Source organism: Rhinoraja longicauda, chromosome 13 (assembly GCF_053455715.1).
Source record: "Rhinoraja longicauda isolate Sanriku21f chromosome 13, sRhiLon1.1, whole genome shotgun sequence".
In the NCBI taxonomy this organism is placed as follows: Eukaryota; Metazoa; Chordata; class Chondrichthyes; order Rajiformes; family Arhynchobatidae; genus Rhinoraja; species Rhinoraja longicauda.
In genome coordinates, this window is record NC_135965.1 from 1,259,672 (window position 1) to 1,284,453 (window position 24,782).

Here is a 24,782-nt window from a genome sequence, read left to right on the forward strand (position 1 = left end):
TTGTTGGCTGTGGAGGAGGTGATAACGAAGGAAGCTGAACAGTGAAACTAGCAGGACGACGAGGGTGGGGGAGGGACGGAGGGAGAGGGAATGCGAGGGTTATTTGAAATGAGAGAAATCAATATGCATCCCGCTAGATTACAAGCTGCCCAAACAAAATAAACCTTGTGTCCATCTTTGGTGTGAACCAGCATCTCCAGTTCTTTCCTACACGTTTTATTATGTGTTGCTCTCACCCATTAGCGGCTTCATTCACGACAGCTAACTGTGCATTTTTATCAGGTAAATGAGAATTAAAAACTGGGCTAGTCCTGGTAGGTAACTGGTGTTTTGTTGCAAAACGTGATGATTTCAGTTCTACAAAATGTGCCAAAAATACAGTGGTATTGCAGCTATAATCATTGGCCACAACTACAACTGTCATCAGCAAATGCAGCCAAATCTTAATTCTAGGCATTTATCTTGCGAGACTCAATCTGCATGCAGTTGGCCCCCATTGTCGACAGACGTTGACTTGACATGATGCTTGACACATCAGCGGAGGTGAGGATGGTTGGGTGTGGGAACCTGGCGATCATTGTTGCGTGAGCCATGTCTCTGTTGTTCATACCAGCTACTTAAGTCTGCCTTTCCATTGTATTCCCAGATGTATGGCAGATACACGCAGGACTTGGGAGTGTTCGCCAAAGAAGAAGCAGCCCGCTTGCGGCAGGAGAAGGGTGAGCTCCGAGTATTTCCCAGAGAACACGCCAAGCGCGCCGAGCTGATAGAGTACGATCGCAGTCGCTGCGCCAGGTGTAAAAGTAAGTCATTTAAAATCACATGGATGTAGCTGTGTGCTGAAGCAACAAAACAAGCAGCAAATACTAATACTGTATTGTATGAGGCCAAACACAAATTGGAGGCAACTGGTGTTTTCGCTTGGGCAGCTTACAACCCAGCGGTATGAATATTGATTTCTCTAACTTCAAGTAACCCTCTCTCTCCGTCCCTCCCCCACCCAAGTCATTGCAAGTCGTCTTGTTAAGTTTCATTGTCTGCAACTCGTTTTTACCTAGCCCACAGCTAACAATGGCCTGTTTCCTTTATCACCGTTACATTTTTGCATATCTTTCATTCATTTGTTCTATATCTCTCTACAATGCCGTCTATATCTCTCGTTTCCCTTTCCCCTGACTCTCAGTCTGAAGAAGGGTCTCGACCCGAAACGTCACCTATTCCTTTTCTCCAGAGACGCTGTCTGGCCCGCTGGGTTACTCCAGCATTTTGTGTCTAATACTTTACTTCATACAGATTGTTTAACTGGCCGTGATGTAACTGAGCAAAAGCTCTTAAAATAATTTACCATGAATTCACTGCAAGATGATTGGGAGTCAGTGATTCAAGTCAACGTGTTAAAAATCTTAATAGAAAGTTAGTGGGCTTTTAATTCTTTAGCATTTCACAAGGTGAAAATGTTATTGTTTAAATTGAATTGGATAATAAATGTCCTTTTTATGTGTAATTCTGAAAGATATTGTGGTGTAGAGCTTTGGTAAGGAAATGTTATTAAATAAACAATGTGCACTTCATTGTCTGACCTGATCTTAGAATAATAATGGATGCAGTTTACTGCAGAAAATTTCAATAGACAATAGACAATAGGTGCAGGAGGAGGCCATTCGGCCCTTCGAGCCAGCACCGCCATTCAATGTGATCATGGCTGATCATTCTCAATCAGTACCCCGTTCCTGCCTTCTCCTCATACCCCCTGACTCCGCTATCCTTAAGAGCTCTATCTAGCTCTCTCTTGAATGCATTCAGAGAACTGGCCTCCACTGCCTTCTGAGACAGAGAATTCCACAGATTCACAACTCTCTGACTGAAAAAGTTTTTCCTCATCTCAGTTCTAAATGGTTTCAAATTGTTTCCAATAAACCACTACCATTAATTGAAACCCATCATAAATCAAAAGATGGAATAGTATATATTTTAGAATATTTCTTGAAAATATTAGTGGACTTTTTTCTGGTCGGAGAGAGGATTTTATTTGCCGTTTAATTTGGCCTGAGAGCATTTTCTCTGCTACAGGGAAGTGGGAAAGGAAGGCAAGTATTTTTGTCATCCAGGGTGAAAATTAAATTGGATTGGGCAGCCAATCCTATGGTGGAGGTGGTGCTGAGTATTCTGGTGCATATGAAGGCAGACAAATCTTTTAAAAAAATCAAAAATATACTTTATTCAAGAAATAAATATACTCAAAACATGTTCCTTCCAAAACTCCATCCGCCATTCTCAGAGGTTATGCATACATTCAATACATACATTCATGACACCACGTACATAAACTTACCCCCCACCCTTGCCACTCATGTGGCCCACTGGCGTGGAATCCCTTCCCTTACTTGGAGGGGCGTCTCCACCACACCCTGCCCACCATGTCCAGCAGTGGAAGGACCCTAGACTGTGGCCCCCTCCCACAGAGCCTTGGCGTTGGCTGCACCAAGCTCCAGCCAGACAAATCTGGGCCTGATCAGATATATCCCAGGACACTGCGGAAGCTGGAGAAGAGATTGCAGGTTCCCTGCCTGAGATTTATGAGTCATCATTAAATAAGGCTGAGGTGCAGGGAGACTGGAAGGTGGCCAATGTGCCTTTATTTAAGAAGGGCTGCAGGGAACAGGCTGGGAACTATAAGCCAATGAGTCTAACATCTGTGGTCGGAAAGTTGCTTGGGATTATTCAGATGGATAAGCTGTACATGTATTTAGCTAGACAAGGGCTGATTAGGGATAGGCAGCACAGTTTTGTACGTGGGAGATCGTGTCTCACGAATCTGACTGAGTTTTTTTAAGATGTCACTAAACAGCTGGTTGAGAGCAGAGCTATAGACAATGTCTATCTGGACTTCAGCAAGGCATTTGACAAGGCTCAGCGTGGTAGGCTGCTCTGGAGGGTTAGATTGCATGGGATTCAAGGAGAGACAGCTTATTGGATAGAACATTGGATTCATGGAAGGAAGCAGAGGTTGATGATGGACGAAATATGCAGGAAGGTACTGCAGATGCTGGTTTAAATCGAAGGTGGACACATAAATGCTGGAGTAACTCAGCGGGGCAGGCAGCACCTCTGGAGAGAAGGAATGGGTGACGTTTCGGGTCGAGACTCTTCTCCAGAGGTTGGTTTTAAGACTGCGGGTGTGCCTTAAGAACATACAGTAAGTTTGCAGATGACCAAAAAATCTAGCGAAGATAATTATCAACGGTTACAGCAGGGCCTTGATCAGTTGGGCAAGTAGTCAGAGGAATGGTTAATGGAGTTGAATGCAGATAAATGTGAGGTGTTGCATTTTGGGAAGTCTAACCAGGGCAGCACAATAAATGGCAGAGCTCTGGGGAGTGTTGTGGAGCAGAGGGATCTCGTAGTGCAGGTACGTGTTTCCTTGAACGTGGCATCACATGGTCAAGAAGGCGTTCTGTATATTTTCCTTCATCAGTTAGGGTTTTGTGTATATACAACATATATAACATATATAAAACATATATAACAACTACAGCATGGAAACAGGCCTGTCCGGCCCTACCAGTCCACGCCGACCATTCTCCCTGACCTAGTCTCATCTACCTGCACTCAGACCATAACCCTCCAATCCCCTCCTATCCATATACCTATCCAATTTACTCTTAAATAATAAAATCGAGCCAGCCTCCACCACTTCCACCGGAAGCCCATTCCATACAGCCACAACCCTCTGAGTAAAGAAATTCCCCCTCATGTTACCCCTAAACCTTTGTCCCTCAATTCTGAAGCTATGTCCCCTTGTTGGAATCTTCCCCACTCTCAAAGGGAAAAGCCTACCCACATCAACTCTGTCCGTCCCTCTCAAAATTTAAAAAACCTCTATCAAGTCCCCCCTCAACCTTCTACGCTCCAAAGAATAAAGACCCAACCTGTTCAACCTCTCTCTGTAGCCTAAGTGCTGAAACCCAGGCAACATTCTAGTAAATCTCCTCTGTACCCTCTCCATTTTGTCGACATCCTTCCTATAATTTGGCGACCAGAACTGCACACCATACTCCAGATTTGGCCTCACCAATGCCCTGTACAATTTCAACATTACATCCCAACTTCTATACTCGATGCTCTGATTTATAAAGGCAAGCATACCAAACGCCTTCTTCACCACCCTATCCACATGAGATTCCACCTTCAGGGAACAATGCACAGTTATTCCCAGATCCCTCTGTTCCACTGCATTCCTCAATTCCCTACCATTTACCCTGTACGTCCTATTTTGATTTGTCCTACCAAAATGCAGCACCTCACACTTATCAGCATTAAACTCCATCTGCCATCTTTCAGCCCACCCTTCCAAAAGGCCCAAGTCTCTCTGTAGACTTTGAAAATCTACCTCACTATCAACTACTCCACCTATCTTAGTATCATCTGCATATTTACTAATCCAATTTGCCACACCATCATCCAGATCATTAATGTAAATGACAAACAACAGTGGACCCAACACAGATCCTTGGGGCACTCCACTAGACACTGGCCTCCAACTTGACATACAATTGTCAACCGTTACCCTCTGGTATCTCCCATTCAGCCATTGTTGAATCCATCTTGCAACCTCACTATTAATACCCAACGATTTAACCTTCTTAATCAACCTTCCATGTGGAACCTTGTCAAATGCCTTACTGAAGTCCATATAGACAACATCCACAGTCTTGCCCTTATCAATTTCCCTGGTAACCTCTTCAAATAATTCAAGAAGATTAGTCAAACATGACCTTCCAGGCACAAATCCATGTTGACTGTTTCTAATCAGGCCTTGATTATCCAAATAATTATATATATTGTCCCTAAGTATCTTTTCCATTAAATTTCCCACCACAGACGTCAAACTAATAGGTCTATAATTGCTAGGTTTACTTTTAGAACCTTTTTTAAACAAAGGCACAACATGCGCAATGCGCCAATCTTCCGGCACCATCCCTGTTTCTAATGACGTTTGAAATATTTCCGTCATAGCCCCTGCTATTTCTGCACTAACTTCCCTCAATGTCCTAGGGAATATCCTATCAGGACCTGGAGACTTATCCACTTTTATATTCTTCAAAAGTGTCCGTACCTCCTCTTCTTTAATCCTCCTAATTTCCATCACTACTCTACTTGTTTCGCTTACCTCACATAATTCAATATCCTTCTCCTCGGTAAATACCGAAGAAAATAAATTGTTTAATATCTCCCCCATTTCTTCCGGCTCAGCACATAGCTGTCCACTCTGACTCTCTAATGGACCAATTTTATCCCTCACTATCCTTTTGCTATTGACATATCTGTAGAACCCCTTGGGGTTTACTTTTACATTACTTGCCAAAGCAGCCTCATATCTTTAGACGTATATTACATGACGGATTAGGCCACAGTTGGATCATTGTGTTCATTTTGGAGACCCTGTCATAGGAAAGATGTTGTCAAGCTGGAAAGAGTGCAGAGAAGATTTACGAGGATGTTGGCAGAAGGTGAGGAGCTGAGCTACAGGGAGAGGTTGGGCAGACTAGGACTGTATTCCCTGGACCATGGAGCGTGGAAAGATGAGAGGTAATCTTGTAGAGAGGTATAAGATCATGAGGGGAATAGATTTTATAGATGTTCACAGCCCTTTTTACCCAGAATAGGGGCAGAGGACATAGGTTTAAGGTGAGAGGGAAAAAATATAATAGGAATCTGAGGGGCAACTTTTTCACACAGAGTGTGTGGAATGACCTGCTGGATGAGGTTGTTGAGGTGGAAACAACGTTTAAAAGACATATGGGCAGGAACATGGGCCAAACGTTGGCAGGTGGGACTGGTGTAGATTGGGCACCTTGTACAGCATGGGCTAGCTGGGCCGAAGGGCCTGTTTCTGTGGTGTATGACTCTAGATACGTCTCATCAAGAAATACAAACAGGAAGGATGGGATAATCCCTGTGAATGGAGGATGTTTTCCCCCATTGTTATGTGATTTAATTACCTAGCAGACATTTAATTAGCATCATCTGATAACTTTCACATGCCTTTTCCCCTCTCTGTCAGCTAAAGTGACATTGAATTGAATTACTTTTATTGTCATTCAAAATGAATTGAACGAAAATCATTTTCCACGTAGCCACAACAGTACAGAGTAAAAGACACAAGACACACAATTTTAACACAAACACCCATCACAGTGACTCCTCCAGACACTGTAGTATAAGAAAATAACTGCAGATGCTGGTACAAATCGAAGGTATTTATTCACAAAATGCTGGAGTAACTCAGCAGGTCAGGCAGCATCTCAGGAGAGAAGGAATGGGTGACGTTTCGGGTCGAGACCCTTCTTCAGACTGATGTCAGGGGGGCGGGACAAAGGAAGGATATAGGTGGAGACAGGAAGATAGAGGGAGATCTGGGAAGGAGGAGGGGAAGAGAGGGACAGGAACTATCTAAAGTTGGAGAAGTCAATGTTCATACCGCTGGGCTGCAAGCTGCCCAGGTGAAATATGAGGTGCTGTTCCTCCAATTTCTGGTGGGCCTCACTATGGCACTGGGCTCCAGACACTGTGATGGAAGGCAAGAAAATTCTTCTCTCTTCCCCCATGCTTCTCCCACGGACAGATAGTTCGACTTCTGCCGAGGCTCCCGACTCGATGGAAAGTCCCGCGACCGAGCCGCGCCGGGCGATGGAAAGTCCCGCACCATCTCACTTTATAATCCTCTGTGTTAACATTTCAAGCCCCTACATTGCAACACAGTTTGGGCCTCAAGTACATTCTCACACCAATTGATTTTTTATCGAACTGAATTTTACTTGAAGTTATTCCACAGCAACACAAGTTTCTGATAAGGTCGATAACGAAGGTTAGAATTTTGTTTCAAATCCAGTCAATGACGTGGATACAAATTGATTAAAAAACGGACAGATTTTGATTGGTGTTTTATTCATAAGGTCATCAGTGAAAGGAGCAGAATTAGGCCATTCGGCCCATCAAGTCTACTCCGCCATTCAATCGTGGCTGATCTATCCCTCCCTCCTAACCCCATTCTCCTGCCTTCTCCCCATAACCCCTGACACCCGTACTGATCAAGAATCTAAAAATATCCAGTGACTTTGCCTCCACAGCCTTCTGTGGCAAAGAATTCCACAGATTCACCACTCTCTGACCAAAGAAATTCCTCCTCATCTCCTTCCTAAAGGAACGTCCTTTAATTCTGAGGCTTTGACCTCTGATTTCATTCTCCACAGGTTCTGCTTAAATTCATTTGCCCATTATTGCTGCAGTGAATGAATACGTCTTAATATCTATCTTTATATTAAAATAATTTAAGCACTATGTAGCCTTGTTTTAAATAATTGAAAGATAATTTCTTTGAAAAAAAAATCGCTTGCTAGATGCATTTGTGATTGAAAAAAATCTAAATCTGCCAAAAAAACTTGAGATTAGTTTTTTTAGCCACCGAAGAAACTCTCAAAGGTGATTAGTTTATCCTGAAGCTGTGGCCAGTTTGTATGTAAAGCAATTATTTACACTGAGACAATTTGTGTTTAATATTCTACAATCCTTCGTGTTAGTTTTGCCAATTTTGGATGAATGGTGCAGGATCACAGAGTGTACTTGAGTGGAAACGCCAGGCCAGAGTGAATTGCTTCACAACCAAGCCAGGGATGTGTGCTACCGTTCTGCAAAGAGTTTTATTTTGGCTGCCACTTTGAGACACAAAGAAGATGCTGTTAGTTCCCTAAGGCAACTGCAATAAGGTTCACCCACAAAGAACCATTGACTGTGGACCCCCACCATTCTTGAAGATTGTTAATACTCACCTTTCGTCGGCCCTGAATGAGAAATGACATGACAGGTTATTTTGGATGCCACTGCTGTTTTGATGAAAGTAGTGGGTTATAACATGAAAAGAAGGGCCTTTCTAATTGCCAAGATGTGACCCTTGCAAAAATAGGTGGATAATGGATGATAGGGAATGGAAGCTGCAGACCATTTGCAGATGGTGGACGCTCCAACCTTGGTGGTCTGGTTTAAGCTTCAACATCAATTACTTTCTGACGAGACTCACAGCATTACTGCAGAGCAAAGAGCTGTTGGATGTGGATGTTCATTAAAACAATCAGTTGGTTCAAGTGAGTGATCCCCTGGGTGTGGGTCTGCAAGCCTTGTTACGTGCTTCTCCAGTGTTCACTGAACAAGAGGCATGCATTAAAGTAGAGGCTCTTGAATGTGGATATGTACGGTACACTCAATAAGCTGTGATACTTACTGCCTAGTAGAGTTGCTGCCTTACAGCACCAGAGGCCCGGGATCGATTCTGACTATGCCTGCTGTCCGTATGGAGTTTGTACGTTCTCCCTTTGTCCATGTGGGTTTTCTCTGGGTCCTCCTGTTTCCTCCCACGTTCTAAAGACATGCAGGTTTGTAGGTTCATTGGCTTCTGTGAAATGTCCCTAGTGTATCATTTATTGGGCCAAAGGGCCTGTTTCCACACTATATCTCTCACCTAAACTAAACATGCGTTCAACCAGAACAATCAAAATGGAGGACAGAGTTAGCCGCCAGTCCCCCTCCGTGGACTTACATTCCAGTACAGTTTCTTCCACTGCCTGATCTAGCAATTCAAAATATAGAACAGAGGATGAAAATATATTTTATGATCCACTGAAGACTTGGAGTCCAGGCAGCGAGCGAGAACAGATTGCTATCACCTGTCTGTGGGGACAGAGCAAGCCCCTAAATACTGCATTCAGAGCAAAAAATGATTTGTGGTTGTCCTGGACATGGAATGCAGCTCGAACCCTTGGTTATGGACTTCCCAGTGGTTGTCCATGACACTTGCAAGTCGCAGAGCCTTGAATGAGAACATTTATAACGTGGTTTTCATTTGCCTCACATTCTGGAGTATCTTTTAGCCATTTGGCGAAGTGAAGATTATTTATGTCAGCAGTCTGCAATTGGCAGAAAGGATTTTGCTTAATAGAATTTGGATGAATCTTTTATATGTTTGCAGGCTCAGCTGTCTGGATGTAACTGTGTTACATAGACTGCTGGCCGTTGTTATTGGCCCGCTACAGAGGCCCGCATCATTTTAAACTGTGCTTCTCTAGTACATGACTGAGACATGGGTAGTATGCCTTACAGAGAGAGAGAGAGAGAGATATCTATTAGGAATGCCTGGTTTATCCGTGGAATGCCATGAAGTTCGACGTGTAGGAATTCCACCCACCATACACTATAACAAACAGTGGGTTAGGGACGAACTGTTGGTTCACATTTAATGGATACTAGACCAAGTGGACCCGTTGGGCCCAAACCTCTCCTGCATTGGTGCAGCACCCTCTCCTCCCCCCCCTCCCTCCCCCCCCCACCCATCCCTCCCTCCTCCCTCCCTAGGAGATAGATTTAAACTTTAAAATGTGAATAACAAAAAATATAACACCGATTTCAATAAAACTACTTGCTTTGACGATGACGGTGAGTAAGGTGGGCCTAAAATTGTCGCGCTGTCGTGTACCGTTTTGGCTGTAATTCGATCACAAATAAACAAACAAACGAGAGTTTTAATATATAGATGAAAATGACTTTCCACATCCATTGCAAAATGACTGTGTTCCGATTCGTAATTCGTCGTCAAAGTTGATGTGTGTTTTGTATGGAATCAGACCAGAACACATGGCATGACAAAGAGAGAGAGGGAACCAGGTGAGCTGTCGGTGGGGGACTGACATATCAAGGTTGAGGAGCAGCACTAGGCAGGGCTGTGCCACTGAGCCTGGCGCTGAGGCTCAGCGGGGAAGGGTGATGCCAGGCAGAGCCATAGTGGTGGGCGACTCCATAGTTAGGGGGTGCGGACAGGAGATTCTACAGCAGCGGGCGAGACTCCAGGATGGTGTGCTGCCTCCCTGGTGCCAGGGTCCAGGACGTCTCGGAGCGGCTGCTCAGCATCTCAAGGAGGAGGGGGAGCAGCCGGAGACTGTTGTGCACGTCGGCACAAATGATACAGGTTGGAAGAGGAAGAAGATTCTGCAACATGAGTATAGGGAATTTGGTACAAGGCTGAAAGGCAGGACGTCCAGGGCAGTGATCTCTGGGTTGCTTCCAGTGCCACGCGCTAGTGAGGCTAGAAACAGGAAGACAGGGGAGAGGAATGTGTGGCTGAGGACTTGGTGCAGGGGGCAGGGATTCAGATTTCTGGATCATTGGGATCTCTTCTGGGGCAGAGGTGACCTGTACAAGAGGGATGGGTTGCACCTAAACTGGAGGGGAACCAATATCCTGGTGGGCTGGTTGGCAGGGGGGAGGGGGGAGCAGTCTATACAGGACCAAGGCAGGTGAGAGCTGGACGTCATTACTGATGGTGATGGAAGAAAGTTTAGTGGACAGAATAGTCAGGAGAAAAGTCAAGGAGCAAAGTTGGTTTGAATTGCATGTATTTTCTGTGAGAGATCTGACGGGCGAGGCAGATGCACCCAGGGGGTGGATTTGCGACTGGGATGCTTTGGTCATCTGGAGTATTGTGTGAAGTTTTGGTCTCCTAATTTGAGGAAGGACGTCCTTGCTATTGAGGCAGTGCAGCGTAGGTTCACCAGGTTAATCCCCGGGATGGCGGGACTGTCATATGAGGAAAGATTGGAAAGACTAGGCTTGTATTCACTGGAGTTTAGAAGGATGAGAGGGGAACTTATAGAAACTTATAAACTTATAAAAGGACTAGACAAGCTGGATGCAGGGAAAATGTTCCCAATGTTGGGGGAGTCCAGAACCAGGGGGCCACAGTCCAAGAATAAAGGGGAGGCCATTTAAAACTGAGATGAGAAGAAACTTTTTGACCCAGAGAGTTGTGAATTTGTGGAATTCTCTGCCACAGAGGGCAGTGGAGGCCAATTCACTGGATGAATTTAAAAGAGAGTTAGATAGAGCTCTAGGGGCTAGTGGAATCAAGGGATGTGGGGAGAAGGCAGGCACGGGTTACTGATTGTGGATGATTAGCCATGATCACAATGAATGGCGGTGCTGGCTCGAAGTGCAACATGGCCTCCTCCTGCACCTATTTTCTATGTTTCTATGTCATTACAGGAACCTTTTAAGAGAGGAATAGGACTAGCAGTTCAATGTTCCAGGGTCAGGTGCTGCAGGAGAGATAGAGGTGAGGGTAAAAAAGAAGGGAGAGTTGTGTTATTTAGTAAGGAGGATGTCTGAGCAGTGGTCAGAGATGACATTGCTGATGGTTTGTCCAGTGAGGCCTAAGGGTGGAGCTGAGTGAGGAACAACAAAGGGATGTGTAGGAAAATAACTGCAGATGCTGGTTCAAACCAGCAGGTCAGGCAGCATCTCAGGAGAGAAGGAATGGGTGACGTTTCGGGTCGAGACCCTTCTTCAGACTGATGTCATGGGGGCGGGACAAAGGAAGGATATAGGTGGAGACAGGAAGATAGAGGGAGATCTGGGAAGGGGGAGGGGAAGAGAGGGACAGGGGAACTATCTAAAGTTAGAGAAGTCAATGTTCATACCACTGGGCTGCAAGCTGCCCAAGCGAAATATGAGGTGCTGTTCCTCCAATTTCCGGTGGGCCTCACTGTGGCACTGGAGGAGGCCCATGACAGAAAGGTCAGACTGGGAATGGGAGGGGGAGTTGAAGTGCTCGGCCACCGGGAGATCAGGTTGGTTAAGGCGGACTGAGCGAAGGTGTTGAGCGAAGCGATCGCCGAGCCTGCGTTTGGTTTCGCTGATGTAAAGAAGTCGACATCTAGAGCAGCGGATACAATAGATGAGGTTGGAGGAGGTGCAGGTGAACCTCTGTCTCACCTGGAAAGACTGTTTGTGTCCTTGGATGAGTTGAAGGGGGAGGTAAAGGGACAGGCGTTGCATCTCCAGCGGTTGCAGGGGAAAGTGCCTGGGGATGGGGTGGTTTGGGTAGGAAGGGATGAGTGGACCAGGGAGTTACGGAGAGAACGGTCTCTGCGGAACGCAGAAAGGGGAGGGGATGGGACAAGAGTCCAGGGCATGCATGTTCATGTTCAGGTTGAAGGGCAAGGCAGGAGGGCCCAAGGAAGCTTGGATGATGAGAGGAATTGAGGCCCTGGCCAAGTTTAACAAGGAGGCGTGTGGCTGGTTAAGGCAGCTGGGATGAAGTGTATCCCTGGAGGAGGTTCGGAGAGACAAGCTAAAAAAGGAAATGAGGAGGACAAAGAGGGTACAAGAGATAGCTCTGGCAAGTGATATCAAGGATAATTTATGTAGATAAAATGAAAAATGGCAACCAGACAGAGAATGGAACTCCTCGGGAATCAAAGCGGTCACCTCTGTGTGGAGCCACAGGAGATGGGCAAGGTCCTCAATGAGTATTTCTCCTCTGTATTTTTACCGAGGAGAAAGAAAGGAGGACGGAGGAATTTGGGGCAGTCAATGGAAGTGTCTTGAGAGCAGTCAGGGTTAGGGTTGAAGAGGTGCTGAAGGTACTGTCGTGTATGAAGGTAGACAAATCTCCAGGGCCTGATCAGATTTATCCGTGTGGACACTGTGGAAATTGTGGGAGCCCTGGCTGAGATTTGAGTCGCTATTAAATACAGGACAGGTGCCGGAAGACTGGAGGGTGTTGTATGTTGTGCCTCTATTCAAAAACGGCTCCAGGGAAACGCCTGGGAACTACAGGCCGGTGAGATTAACATCTGTGGTCATAAAGTTACTAGAAAGTATTATGAGGGATAAGATATACAGTCCATGCATTTAAATGGACAAGGGCTGATTAGGGATAGTCAGCAGGGTTTTGTACGTGGGAAATAATGTCCAACAATCTTGAATTTTTTGAAAATGTGACCGAAATGTCTGAAAGGGTTCTGAATGAAGTGGCTGTAGAGATTGTGGAGGCATTAATAGTGATCTTTCAAGAATCGCTAGGGTCAGGAATGGTCCCCCGAGGACTGTAAATTTGCAAATGTTACTCTGTTGTTACACTGACTTCAGTGGTTGGTAGGGTTTCCAACTTTCTCACCCACCAATAAGGGACAAAAGGTGACATCACTGCCCCGCGCCCCACGTGACCTCACCCAGCCAGCGGCCACGTGCTTCTGCTCCACCAATGGCGGCCGCCCGGGCCGTGAGGCGGGTTGCTACGCAGCCTCAGTTAGGCGGCGCCCAGGCCTCCAGGCCTACAGTGTCCGGGCATACAGTGCTCCCTGGGCCTAATACGGGACAAGGGCGGTCCCGTACAGGACAAACCAATTTACCCCAACATATGGGATGTCCTGGCTAATACGGGACAGTTGGCAACCCTAGTGGTTGGGAAGATTTTCCATTATAAAGATTATGATGAAATAGGCGGAAGTCTGCCTGGTTTTGTGAAGGGGAGATCTTGCCTGACAAATCTGTTGGAATTCTTTGAAGAAGGTAAATAGCCGGACAGACAAAGGAGAGTCAGTAGATGTTGTTTACCTAGATTTTCAGAAAGCCTTTGATAAGGTGCCACACGTGAGGCTGCTAAGAAAGATGCAAGCCCACTTAATCTAAGTGCAGCTACCAGCATGGATGGCAGGTTGTCTGGATGGTAGAAGACAAAGAGTGACAATAAAGGGGGCTTTTTCTGGGTGGCTGCCAGTGACTAGCGGAGTTCCGCAGGGGTCGGTGCTGGGGCCGCTACTCTTCACGTTGTATATTAATGATTTGGATGATAGAATTGATGTCTTTGTGGCCAAGTTTGCAGATGATACAAAGGTAGGTGGAGGGGCATGTAGTGCAGAGAAAGCAGGGACTCTGCAGAAGGACTTGCACCGGTTGGGAGAGTGGGTAGAGAAGTGGCAGATGGAGTACAGTGTAGCTATGTGTGGAGTCATGCATTTTGGTAGTAGGAATGGGGTCACAACTTTGGTAGTAGGAATGGGGTAGTAGACTATTTTCTAAATGGGGAGAGAATTCAGAAATCGGAGGTGCAAAGAGACTTAGGAGTGCTGGTGCAGGATTCCCAAAAAGTAAATTTGCAAATTGAGTCGGTAATAAGGAAGGCAAACGCAATGCTGGGATTTATTTTGAGGTGAGTGGAATATAAAAACAGGGGATGTAATGCTCAGGCTCGATAAGGCGCTGGTCAGACCGTGTTTGGAGTATTGTGAGCAGTTGTGGGCCCCATATCTGAGGAAGGATGTGCTGGCTCTGGACAGGGTCCAGAGGAGGTTTATGAGAATGATCCCATAATGATTAGGTTTAGATTTTTAGATTTAGAGATACAGCGCGGAAACAGGCCCTTCGGCCCACCGGGTCCGCGCCGCCCAGCGATCCCTGCACACTAACACTATCCTACACACACTAGGGACAATTTTTTACATTTGCCCAGCCAATTAACCTACATACCTGTACGTCTTTGGAGTGTGGGAGGAAACCGAAGATCTCGGAGAAAACCCACGCAGGTCACGGGGAGAACGTACACACTCCGTACAGACGGCGCCCGTAGTCAGGATCGAACCTGAATCTCCGGCGCTGCATTCGCTGTAAGGCAGCAACTCTACCGCTGCACCACCGTGCCACCAGGTTAAATGTATGGCAAGCAGTTGACGGCACTGGGCCTGTACTGGCTGGAGTTTAGGATGAAGGGGATCCTCATTGAAGCTTACTGAATAGTGAGCGGCCTGGATAGAGTGAATGTGGTGAGGATGTTTCCACTAGTGGGAGAGTCTAGGACCAGTGGAATAAGAGGATGTACCTTTAGGAAGGAGATGAGGAAATTTTTCTTTGGTCGGAGGGTGGTGAATCTGTGGAATTCATTGCCGCAGATGGCTGTGGAGGCCAAGTCAATGGGTATCTTTAAGACAGCGATAGATTAGGATGGGTGTCAAATACCTTACTCTGGCTTAATGGCGCCAGAGATCCAGGCTCAAATCCTGACTACGGGTGCTGTCTGTGGAGTTTGTACGTTCTCCCTGTGACCACGTGGGTTTTCTCCTGGTTTCCTCCAACACTCCAAAGATGTACAGGTTTGTAGGTTAATTGGTTTTGGTAAAAGTTGTGAATTCTGAGTGTGTCGGATAGTGCTCATGTACGGACGGGGTGATCGCTGGTCAACTGTTTCTGCGCTATATCTCTAAAGTCTAAAGTTCTTCTACAGTTGTACCGGGCCCTGGTGAGACCGCACCTGGAGTACTGTGTGCAGTTGTACCGGGCCCTGGTGAGACCGCACCTGGAGTACTGTGTGCAGTTGTACCGGGCCCTGCTGAGACCGCACCTGGAGTACTGTGTGCAGTTTTGGTCTCCAAATTTGAGGAAGGATATTCTTGCTATGGAGGGCGTGCAGCGTAGGTTCACTAGGTTAATTCCCGGAATGGCGGGACTGTCGTATGTTGAAAGGCTGGAGCGATTGGGCTTGTATACACTGGAATTTAGAAGGATGAGGGGGGATCTTATTGAAACATATAAGATAATTAGGGGATTGGACACATTAGAGGCAGGAAACATGTTCCCAATGTTGGGGGAGTCCAGAACAAGGGGCCACAGTTTAAGAATAAGGGGTAGGCCATTTAGAACGGAGATGAGGAAGAACTTTTTCAGTCAGAGAGTGGTGAAGGTGTGGAATTCTCTGCCTCAGAAGGCAGTGGAGGCCAGTTCGTTGGATGCTTTCAAGAGAGAGCTGGATAGAGCTCTTAAGGATAGCGGAGTGAGGGGGTATGGGGAGAAGGTAGGAACGGGGTACTGATTGAGAGTGATCAGCCATGATCGCATTGAATGGCGGTGCTGGCTCGAAGGGCTGAATGGCCTCCTCCTGCACCTATTGTCTATTGTCTATTGTCTATTGTCTATAAAGTTGTGGGGAGAAGGCAGAAGAATGGGGTTGAAAGGGGAAGGTCGACCAGCTGTGACTGAATGGAGGAGTTGACTCGACAGGTCCAATTCTGCCGATAACTTTAGAAAAGTTCATGAAGGCAGAGCTGTAGAGGTTGTATAGTGGCTTTTAGCTTGGCATTCAGCAATGTAGACTACTCTGGAAGGTTGGATCACATGCGATCCAAGAAGAAATAGTTGACTGGATAGAAAATCCTTCATAGAAGAAAGCAGAAGGAATTGGCGGAAGGCCATTTTTGGACTGGAGGCCTGTGACTAGTGGTGAGCCTCTATGGATGTGAACGCACAAAGCATGATTAACAGGCTTGCAGATTATACTAAACGAGGTAGTGTTGTAGAAAGTGAAGTTGGTTGTCAAAATGTGCAGCAGGATCTTGATCGGTTGGGCAGGTGGGCTGGGGATGGTTGATGAAATTTAATACAGATAAGTGCGAGGTGTTGTATTTTGGGAAGTTTAACATGGGCAGAACCTGCACAGTGACCTGCAGGGCTCTGGGGAGTGTGTGGAGCAGAGGCTTGCAGGTACATCGGTCCTTGGAAATGGCATCACAGCTAGATAGGGTGGTCAAGAAGGCTTTCATCAGTCAGCCTTCATCAGTTGGCCTTCATCAGTCAGAGTATTGAGTACAGAGGTTGCAAGGTCATGTTACAATTGTACAAGACATTGGTGAGGCCATATTTAGAGTATTGTGTTCAGTTTTGGTCATCCTGTTATAGGAATGATGTTGTCAAGCTGGAAAAAGTGCAGAGAAGGCGGCATAGAGGGTGGTCACGGTGGCGCAGCGGTAGAGTTGCTGCCTTACAGCGAGTGCAGCGCCGGAGACCCGGGTTCCATCCCGACTACGGGTGCTGTATGTACGGAGTTTGTACGCTCTCCCCGTGACCTGCGTGGGTTTTCTCCGAGATCTTCGGTTTCCTCCCACACTCCAAAGACGTACAGGTATGTAGGTTAATTGGCTTGGTAAATGTGAAAGTTGACCCAAGTGTGTGTAGGATAGTGTTAATGTGCGGGGATCGCTGGGCGGCGCGGACCCGGTGGGCCGAAGGGCCTGTTTCCGCGTTGTATCTCAAAACTGAAGAATATTTATGAGGATGTTGCTAGGTGCAAGGGCTTGAGTATAGGGAGGGGTTGAGGTGGCTCGGACTTTATTCCTTGGAGTGTGGGTGGGTGAGTGATGATCTTATAGAGGTGAAGACAATCATGAGAGGAATAGATGGGGTGGATGCACAGAGTCTTTTCCCAGAACAGGGGAATGAAGAACCAGAGGACATAGGTTGAAGGTGAGGGGGGGAGGGGAGATGTGATAGCAACCTGAGGGGTAACCTTTTTACACAACGGATGGTGGGTGTATGGACCGAGCTGCTGGAGGAGGTAGCCTAGGAAGGTACTATCATAACGTTTTAGAGACATTTGGTCAGTTACATGGGCCAAGCACAGACAGGTGGGACTAGGGTCGATGGGACATATTGGTCGGTGTGGGCAAGTTGGGCTGAAAGGGCTATTTTCACGCTGCATGACTATGACTCTATGTGCTGGTTTGTTGGTTAATTTGCCATTGTCCTTAATGTACAGGGTGTGTATGAGAAATTGGGATCACATGGAACTAATGTGAACGGGTGATTAATGGTCGGTAGGGTTGCCAACTTTCTAACTCCCAAATACGGGACAAGGTGACGTCACCGCCCCGCGCCCCACGTGACCTCACCCAGCCAGCGGCCACGTGCACCCGTTCCACCAATGGCGGCCGCCCGGGTCGGGAGGCGGGTTGTCATGCAACCTCCGTTAGGCGATCACACTTGGTCCCACTCCCCGAACACACTCCGAATACACTGTCCAGGCCTACAGCGGCCCCTGGGCCTACAGTGTCCGGGCCTACAGCGGCCCCTGGGCCTACAGTGTCCAGGCCTACAGCGGCCCCTGGGCCTACAGTGTTCGGGCCTACAGCGGCCCCTGGGCCTACAGTGTCCGGGCCTACAGTGTCCGCTCCGGGCCTACACTGTCCAGGCCTACAGCGCCCCCTGGGCCTAATACGGGACAAGGGCGGTCGCGTACGGGACAAACCAATTTAGCCCAAAATACGGGATGTCCCGGCTAATACGGGACAGTTGGCAACCCTAACGGTCAGTGTGGACCAGTTTCCATGCCGTTTCTGAACTAACTAATGATTATTCTACTCTGTGCATGGTGTAGATCATTTGCCTTTTGAAAGCCTGTGTTCTGCACAGGGATGCATTGTGTGGACAGGTGGAGATTGTAACACAGTACCAATCTCCAATGTCACAGTGGCACTGCAGCCTGATCACTGGTTAGTCAGTAGCTAGGACTGTGCTTGTACCCAGTCGGAGGGTGCGAGCTGGCATCCGAGGGCAAATACACTTGGGGGGTGGAACAGGGCACTGCTGGTGTGGTGGAAGTGGGGGTTATTGAATTGGAAAGACCCACAAATTATTTTGTTGAGGTTTAGTTTAGTTTGGAAATACAGCGCGGAAACAGGCCCTTTGGCCCACCGAGTCCGTACCAACCACATTAACACTATCCTACACCCACTAAGGACAATTTACACTTATACCAAGCCAATTTATCTACATACCTGCACGTCTTTGGAGTGTGGGAAGAAACTGAAGATCTTGGAGAAAACCAACGCGAGTCACGGAGAGAACGTACAAACTCCGTACAGACAGCACCCGTAGTTGGGATTGAACCCGGGTCTCCGGCGCTGCATTCGCTGTAAGGCAGCAACTCTACCGCTGCGCCACCGTGCCGCCCAGATGTTCTAGCTTAAATTTTGCTCGCTACAGAGCAAGTCTTATTCTGCCATGGTTATTAGGATCGCTGTCAAAATCGTATCAAAGGGTGTTATTTTATATTAACAGGGCCCTTGCTAGTTTTTGTTTCATTCTGAAGCACCTGGCGTGCCAGTTTCTGTCATTATTGGGCAGTAAACAGTGTGTAACTGTACAATTTCCACTGCACATCTCTGCAGGTAATGGCCTTTATCATATCATATATATACAGCCGGAAACAGGCCTTTTCGGCCCTACAAGTCCGTGCCGCCCAGTGATCCCCGTACATTAACACTATCCTACACCCACTAGGGACAATTTTTTACATTTGCCCAGCCAATTAACCTACATACCTGTACGTCTTTGGAGTGTGGGAGGAAACCGAAGATCTCGGAGTAAACCCACGCAGGTCACGGGGAGAACGTACAAACTCCTTACAGTGCAGCACCCGTAGTCAGGATCGAACCTGAGTCTCCGGCGCTGCATTCGCTGTAAAGCAGCAACTCTACCGCTGCGCTACCGTGCCGCGGTATTGTTTACCCTGAGGCCACTGTCTTGTGTGTTTAATTTCACAGGAAGCACACGCTTACTTACGGAAGTGGACATTTCCATTGTATGTGACCTTAATAATTAATTAGTGGGAGTTCCTGACAGGAGCTTTCCTGCTGTTTTTACAGCTGGTTGTTTCTTTGGAATGAACGATCATCGAGTGGCCTAAATTAATTTGATTAACAGTAATAAAACCCTCGTCCATTATTGCATTTGACAGTCAATGACCATTGGAGGTTTTCACAGTACAAGTGCTTAAGAGTCACATTAACATAATTATTTAACCTTGAGTTTCAATGAAAATAAAAGCCGATGGCTTGTTTTGTTTTACTTTGTTGAATAAGTCCTCTTAATTTTCAATTAAATCACAATGAATTCACATTATTCATTCTCTTCTTTCTGAAAGATAGAACATTGAGCGATTTGCTATTAGAAATTCTCGCAAATATATATATTTACACAAATATATATCACTCACTAATATATAATTTACAGATAAGTATACATTTATTACAAAGATATATTTCCTTGTTCAAATATACATGGTTTTGGACAAACATATCAGAAACACCAGGATGATACTATTTTGCTCTGCAGGTTTTTGTACATTCTGAATCTATTGGTGTCAGCAAAGGGTTAATGGGCCTGTTCTAAATCTGGCTGCAATGGTGCCCCTTCCAGGCATCGTAGGCGCTTAAATCAATTAGACAATAGACAATAGATGCAGGCGTAGGCCATTCGGCCCTTTGAGCCAGCACCATTCAATGTGATCATGGCTGATCAAATCAACACAAAACCTATTTCACATGGCCAGTGTGATAGAACAGGAACGGACCACAATGCTTGTATCGAACATGATGCCTAGCTGATCTCATTTGCCTGGACATGATCCATATCCCTCTATTCTCTGCGCTTCCATGTGCCTATTTAAAAACCTCTTAAACGCCACTGTTGTATCTGCTGTCTCCAACACTGACAATGGCAATGCGTTCCAGGCCCCCACCACTCTCTGTGTAAAAAAAACTTGCTTCTCCATCAAACTTAGACACGAAATGCTGGAATTCTCTGCCTCATAATGCAGTGGAGGCCAATTCTCTGGATGCTTTCCAGAGAGAGCTAGATAGAGCTCTTAATGATAGCGGAGTCAGGGGGGTATGGGGAGAAGGCAGGAACGGGGTACTGAATGTGAATGATCAGCCATGATCACATTGAATGGCAGTGCTGGCTCGAAGGGCCGAATGGCCTCCTCCTGCATTTGTTATCTATTGTCTATAACTTGGCAGGACAGGCAGCATCCCTGGATGGAAGGAATGTGTAAAATTTCGGGTTGAGACCCTTCTCTCCGCCTCCATTATACTTTCCCCCTCTCACCTTATAGCTGTGTCCTCTGGTGAAACAGACAAAGGTTGACTGAATTACTACACAAGCAATGATTACCTAGTTCATTTTGGAACAGGAATTAAATTGCTTCATTGAAATACTTAGTAATCTCTCTGGCTCAGGCTTCCATCTGACACAACTCAAAGATAGTGGCAAGTTCAGGAGGGTGGTTGACATGGCACATTTTTAATCTGCCATTGGGGACTCATAATTGTTGCTTATCACTTTCTGAAAGCAGATCTGATGTGACCCGACCCACCAAATCTAACTTGTAGCTGAAGAGTACCAGGTCTATAATTATCAGTCTGATCCATACACACCCAACTATTACTGTTGTGTCTAATGCACTTTGATAGTTAACAACTTATGCTCATCTACTTTACAACTTTGAGATTGCAATGACATATGCTGCAAACTGGAGTCTGTGAATTGCAGATAGATGGAAGGCTATTCAGTCCATTGTGTGTGTGCTATCTCTTTGAAAGAGCCTTTTGCAGACTTGATACAGCACAGAAGGAAGCCAAAGAGATACAAGAGACTGCAAGTGCTTGAATCATGAGGGAAAAGTCAAAGCGAAGATAGACACAAAAAGCTGGAGGAACTTAGCTGGTCAGGCAGGATCTGTGGAGGGAATAGACAGGCAACAATAGACAATAGATAATAGGTGCAGGAGGAGGCCATTCGGCCCTTCGAGCCAGCACCGCCATTCAATGTGATCATGGCTGATCATTCTCAATCAGTACCCCGTTCCTGCCTTCTCCCCATACCCCCTGACTCCGCTATCCTTAAGAGCTCTATCTAGCTCTCTCTTGAATGCATTCAGAGAATTGGCCTCCACTGCCTTCTGAGGCAGAGAATTCCACAGATTTACAACTCTCTGACTGAAAAAGTTTTTCCTCATCTCAGTTCTAAATGGCCTACCCCTTATTCTTAAACTGTGGCCCCTGGTTCTGGACCCCCCCAATATTGGGAACATGTTTCCTGCCTCTAACGTGTCCAACCCCTTAATAATATTATACGTTTCGATAAGATCTCCTCTCATCCTTCTAAATCCCAGTGTATGCAAGCCTAGTCGCTCCAGTCTTTCAAAATACGACAGTCCCGCCATCCCGGGAATTAACCTAGTAAACCTCCGCTGCACGCCCTCAATAACAAGGATATCCTTCCTCAAATTTGAAGACCAAAACTGCACACAGTACTCCAGGTGCGGTCTCACTAGGGCCCTGTACAACTGCAGAACCTCTTTGCTCCTATACTCAACTCCTCTTGTTATGAAGGCCAACATTCCATTGAATGAGGAGGCATGAAAGGGAAATGGCGAACTTGGGAGAAGGGAGGGGTGGGAGATAAGCATAGGGAGGAAGGGAAAGGAGACTGAGGTGGTGGAGGATGGAGGGTGGGATAAATGTGTGTGCATTGGGGTGAGGTGGGGCCATGGCGGCCATTACTTGAACTTGAAGAATTCAATGATTCTGCTGTTGAGCTGAAGGCTGTCCAAGTGAAGCGTGAGATGCTGATCTTCCAGTTTGCATGTGACCTCCCTCTGACAATGGTGGATGCCCAGAACAGAAAGATTGGTGTGGGAATGGGAAAGGGAGTTAAAATGATTTGCAACTGGGAGTTCCAGCAAGTCTTCTTCAGTCTGAAGGAGGGTCTCGACCCGAAACGTCACCCATTCCTTCTCTCCTGAGATGCTGCCTGACCTGCTGAGTTACTCCAGCATTTTGTGAATAAATACCTTCGATTTGTACCAGCATCTGCAGTTATTTTCTTACATAATCATAATCATAATTTATTAGCCAGGTATGTTCTGCAACATGGGTGTTGATTCAGACTAAGAGGACACAGTAAGTCTGGCTTCGGGTCAAGGCCCTTCTTCAGACTATGCCATCCCATAAATCTGTACACCCTCCCCTCCCCTCCCCTCCCCTCCCCTGTCTTCTCCCCATAACCCTGCACATGGTTTCCTTTATCAAATGAGTCTCACACCCCTGTTTATGTCTCATAGCCCAACACAAGTTGATTTTTGCTACCTCGTATATCATATCATATCATATCATATATAATACAGCCGGAAACAGGCCTTTTCGGCCCTCCAAGTCCGTGCCGCCCAGCGATCCCCGTACATTAACACTATCCTACACAATTTAGGGACAATTTTTACATTTACCCAGCCAATTAACCTACATACCTGTACGTCTTTGGAGTGTGGGAGGAAACCCACGCAGGTCACGGGGAGAACGTACAAACTCCGTACAATGCAGCACCCGTAGTCAGGATCGAACCTGAGTCTCCGGCGCTGCATTCGCTGTAAAGCAGCAACTCTACCGCTGCGCCACCGTGCCGTATAACTAAGTTTATTTGCAGACTATTGTGCTCTAGCTGTGTTTGTGTAATTTCTTCGTACTAATAGGATAGATTTTGTCCTCGATTGCTGTAGGATAGCCTTTTCTACAGCACTACAATATACTTATTTCCTCACCCCCTACCCTCGCCACTTTGTAGAGCGCACCTCTGCCTGTTCTCTTTGCCATATCTTTGTTGTTGCCATAACATTGTAATCCCACGTGTTTAAAATTGCCACAGGCACAACAACTTTGTTTCTTCAACTTACAAAGTACTTCCTGCATTTACACACAGACTTTGTCATTCTGTCTTGGTGGTTCATTGTGGGTTCCCTGTGCTGTACTGTTCTTGTTTCACTCTTTGGTGCCCTTTACCTCTTTCAATCTTTTTTTAATTGCAACATTCCTTCATGTAATATCCTCTGGTTGATGCCAAGGTGATAGTACGTCCTTGTTTACTCTTCAAACTACTGATAATCTTCCGCACCTGCACTGAAATGTCGCATAAGCTATCAGGACTGTAGAGGGGAATAATCCCAGCAGATCTGGTCTCTCCACATAACAGCGGGCCCTTATCCATTGCATGCAATTACCTCACAACTATTTCTGCTGGATGTTTACATTTCCAGTCTGATAAACTCTGAACTAGAGGGTACATGTTTAAGGTTCTGAAGGAAGCGGGGCCAAAAGCAGGCAAATGCGACTAGCTGAGGGAGGTGGTTTGTTTGGCATGGATTACGTAGGCTGAAGGGGTTCTTTCTATGCTCTATAGCTTTACGTCTCTAAGATCCAGCTGTGCACAGATGGGTGAATGTTAGTGCTCCTTAAGTGCTCTTCCCACTCCAGAGGACAGACTGTGGCTCAGCAATGCCTGTTTGAGGTATGGATAGGGTTGCAAACTATCTCACTCCCAAATAAGGGACAAGGTGACGTCACCGCCCCGCGCCCCAGGTGACCTCACCCAGCCAGCAGCCACGTGCTCCCGCTCCACCAATGGCGGCCGCCCGGGCCGGGAGGTGGGTTGCTACGCAACCTCTGTTAGGCAGCACCCGGGTCTCCAGACCTACACTGTCCGGGCCTACACTGTCCGGGCCTACACTGTCCAGGCCTACACTGTCCGGGCCTACACTTTCCGGGCCTACACTGTCCAGGCCTACACTGTCCGGGCCTACTCTCTCCGGGCCTACACTGTCCGGGCCTACACTGTCCGGGCCTACACTGTCCGGGCCTACACTGTCCGGGCCTACACTTTCCGGGGCTACACTGTCCGGGCCTACACTGTCCGGGCCTACACTGTCCGGGGCTACACTGTCCGGGCCTACACTGTCCGGGGCTACACTCTCCGGGCCTACACTGTCCGGGCCTACACTGTCTGGGGCTACACTGTCCGGACCAATAGCGTCCGGACCTACAGCGTCCAGGGCTACAGCACCCCCCGGGCCTACAGCGTCCGGACCTACCGCACCCCCCGGGCCTAATACGGGACAGTTAGCAACCCTAGGTGTGGAATGATGTTTCACCATCACCACTACATCCTGTGCTTGCATATATTGACCTTTGTCTTTTGCTGAGATCCTGATGCCAATGTCTTGTGTATATTTAACATCAGATTTTGTTTCTCATGCAGACTTTTCTTTTGTCAAACCTGGCCAAACCTGTTCTTACTGGGCCTTCAGTTTATCTACTTGTTTTTGTTTAAGGGCTTGCTGAATAGTTTAGTTTAGTTTAGAGATACAGCGTGGAAACAGGCCCTTCGGCCCACCGAGTCTGCACCAACCAGCGATCCTCACTACCACTATCCTACACACACTAGGGTTATTTTGTTAACATTTATATCAAGCCAATTAACCTACAATCCTGAACGTCTTGGGAGTCTGGGAAATCAGA

General features: G+C 46.8%; 1 protein-coding gene across 3 annotated transcripts in view; it reads left to right on the forward strand.

Moving 5' to 3' along the window:
- LOC144599376 (chloride channel protein 2-like) overlaps nt 1–24,782 on the forward strand; it is a 406,358-nt gene that overhangs the window by 88,360 nt on the left and 293,216 nt on the right. For all 3 annotated transcript variants that reach the window (XM_078410172.1, XM_078410174.1, XM_078410173.1), the window contains exon 2: nt 647–803. In XM_078410172.1, the coding sequence (XP_078266298.1) occupies nt 647–803 (157 nt within the window). The remainder of the gene's footprint in view (nt 1–646; nt 804–24,782) is intronic.